At 61.1% G+C, this 2,956-nt stretch overlaps 1 protein-coding gene across 1 annotated transcript; it reads right to left on the bottom strand.

Annotated features, from left to right (window-relative positions):
- Positions 1–5: 5 nt before the first annotated feature.
- Positions 6–2,722, bottom strand: LOC113220622 (ADP/ATP translocase 3-like; the record flags this gene model as incomplete). Its single annotated transcript, XM_026449954.1, has 2 exons — positions 2,461–2,722; positions 6–374 (listed from the first exon to the last, which is right to left on the bottom strand). Coding segments are annotated over exons 1-2 (480 nt in total), but the record flags the coding sequence as incomplete, so codon positions are not given.
- Between the last annotated feature and the right edge of the window lie 234 nt (positions 2,723–2,956).

Here is a 2,956-nt window from a genome sequence, read left to right on the forward strand (position 1 = left end):
ACCAGGCAGTCTCCCAGGCCCCGGAACTCGCGCTCTGTGCCTGACTTTCCCACGTCCGCGGCCAGGCGGGTTCTGGCGAAATCCAGGGGGTACACGAAGCAGAGGGAGGTGGCGCCGGCCGCACCGCCGGAGGCCAGGTTGCCCGCGAAGTATCTCCAGAACTGCGCGTGCTTGTCCACGCCCCCCAGGAAGATCTGCTTGTACTTATCCTTGAAGGCGAAGTTGAGGGCTTGAGTGGGAAAGTAGCGGATGACGTTGGCCAGGTTGCCCCTCCAGAAAGACAACACGCCCTGCTCCTTGGGGATACGGACGATGCAGTCGACGATGCCCTTGTACTGCTTGTCGGCGGCGATCTGCTTGCTGGCGTGCTGGACCTGGGGGACGCAGACGGCGTTCAGACCGGACCCGGGGCCAACCACCCAGAAACATCCCAGCTACAGAGTGACTTTTTTTTTTTTTTTGACACAAATCACTCTTGTTGCCCAGGCTGGAGTGCAATGGGGTGATCTTGGCTCACTGCAACGTCTGCCTCCTGCGTTCAAACGATTCTCCTGCCTCAGCCTCCCGAGTAGCTGGGAGTACAGGTGCCCACCACCATGCCTGGTTCATTTTGTTTATTTTTAGTAGAGACGGGGTTTCACCTCGCTGGCCGGGTTGCTCTCGAACTCCTGACCGCAGGTGATCCTCCCGCCTCGGCCTCCCACAGGTGGCATGAGCCACTGTACCCGGCCAGAGTGCATCATCCTGTTTAGAAAACTAGCTTGTGGGCATTGCTGGTCAGTTGTCCTCATTTTTTTTCTTTTGTTTTTTTTAAAAAAAGATAGGGTCTCATGCTGTCACCCGGGTTGGAGAGTAGTGGTGCAATCTCACCTCACTGCAGCCTCCAACTGCTGGATTAAGCCATCCTCCCCCCTCAGTCTCCCGAGTATCCGGGTCTACAGGAGCACAACTATCAAGCCCCACTAAGTTTAAAAATTACTTTGAGACATGGACTCTTACTACAGTGACCAAGCTGCTCTCAAACTCCTGAGCTCAGGTGATCCTCCCTGGGCCTCTCGAAGCACTGGGACACCCCACCCTACTAAGTTCTAAAACAAATTTTAAGCCGGGCACCGTGGCTCACACCTGTAATCTCAGCAGTTTGGGAGGCCAAGGTGGGGGGATCACGAGGTCAGGAGATCGAGACCATTAACACGGTAAAATCCCTGTCTCTACTAAAAATACAAACAATTAGCCAGGCGAGGTGGCGGGCGTCTGTAGTCCCAGCTACTCGGGAGGCTGAGGCAGGAGAATGACGTGAACCCGGGAGGCGGAGCTTGCAGTGAACTGAGATCCAGCCACTGCACTCCAGCCTGGGGAACAGAGCGAGACTCCGTCTCAAAAAAAAAAAAAAAATTTTTTTAAAGATGTGGGGTCTTGCTACATTGCCCTGGCTGCCTCAAACTCCTGGGCTCAGGTGATCCTCCCTGGGCCTCTCAAAGTGCTGGGTTATCCAGCCCTGCTAAGTTTAAACATTTTTCTTAGAGATGGGGTCTTGCCATGTTGCCCTGGCTGGTCTCAAACTCCCGGAACACGCCACCCTGCTACATTAAAAATAATTATCTTAGAGGGCTGGTCTCAAACTCCTGAGTTCAAGCGATCCTACCCGGGCCTCTCAATGCACTGGGACGCCCTGCTTCCCTATGTTAAAATAATTTCTTTTTGAGGGGGGGTCTTGCTCTGTTGCCCCCCGCTGCTCTCAAACTCCTGGCGTCAAGCGATCCTCCCCGGGCCTCTCAAAAGCGCTGGGATCGCGGGCGTGACCTGTCCTTGCAGCCCAACCCATTCATTCCCATCACCGAGCTGGTCACTGGGAGTACAACGTCAGCAACGACGTCCTGGCAGCAGTGTTCCTAAGCATCGTGCTGCTTTCCATAACCCTCTCCCCAAAGACAAAACAATGCATTGCCCTGGATCAGAATTACACAAAAGAGCTATGAAGAGGGCGGTAAGAACCACCAGGCACCATAGCCTGGTTATTGCAGGACACCTGCGGGCAGGCTCGCTGCCCCGTTGGCCTTAGAATTGCCCTTCACGGTGGACAGGGCAAGAGCAGACACCGGCCAGGCAACGGCCGGAGAGGTTGGTCCCAGCCCGGAGGACCCGCAGGATTGAGCTCAAGGTCAAGGCCCGCCCGCTGCAAGGTGCGTCCGGGGACCCTGCTCCATCGCGCATGCGCCCTCAGGCTCGTGCCGCATCCCCGCCGCCGGCCGGGCCCAGTGCGCACGCGTGGACGTCGCCACGCCCTGCCGCAGCGGTCACGTGACGCTTCCCCCGGAAGCCGGCGGCGCGTGGACAAAGCGATCGCGGCCTTCCACTTCCGGCGCCCGCCTGCAGGGTTCCGCTGCCCGCGTCCCCTCCCGGCCCGGCCACTCGGTTCCCGTCCCCACGTCCCCAGAGCGGCCGCGCCCGCGTTCCCACCTGCAGCAGCAGCTTGACGCGCTCGATCGGAGCCACGGCCGTCTTGGAGATGGCAGCGGCGATGCCTCCGGCCAAAAAGTCCTTGGCGAAGGAGATGGCCTGTTCCGTCATGGTGGCGGGGCGGGCAGCGGAACGGGCGGACAGCCGGAGAGCGGGCGCGGAGAGTGAATGGAGGGCGTCGCTGGCTCAGCCCTGCCGCCGCCGGGACGGAAAGGACGGAGCGGCTACCGCGTAGCCGCTGAAGCGCCGACGCCACGCCCACTCTCCGCCCCCCCGCCCCCGCCCCCCCCCCCCGCTGGCTGCGCCGCCCGGCCCCGCCCCGCCCCCCCCCGCGCGCCGCGCCCCCCAGGGCTGCCGGGAACCCCGCCGCGCCCCGCCCCGTTCACCAGCGCACCGCGCCCATTGGCTGCGGTCCCCGGAGACGCCCCGCCCCGCCCCCCAGGGATGCCGGAAGTCAGGCACCGCCCATGCGCCGTAGGGGCAGCGCGGTGTGGCG

This window comes from Piliocolobus tephrosceles, unplaced genomic scaffold (genome assembly GCF_002776525.5).
Source record: "Piliocolobus tephrosceles isolate RC106 unplaced genomic scaffold, ASM277652v3 unscaffolded_6953, whole genome shotgun sequence".
NCBI classification, from domain to species: Eukaryota; Metazoa; Chordata; class Mammalia; order Primates; family Cercopithecidae; genus Piliocolobus; species Piliocolobus tephrosceles.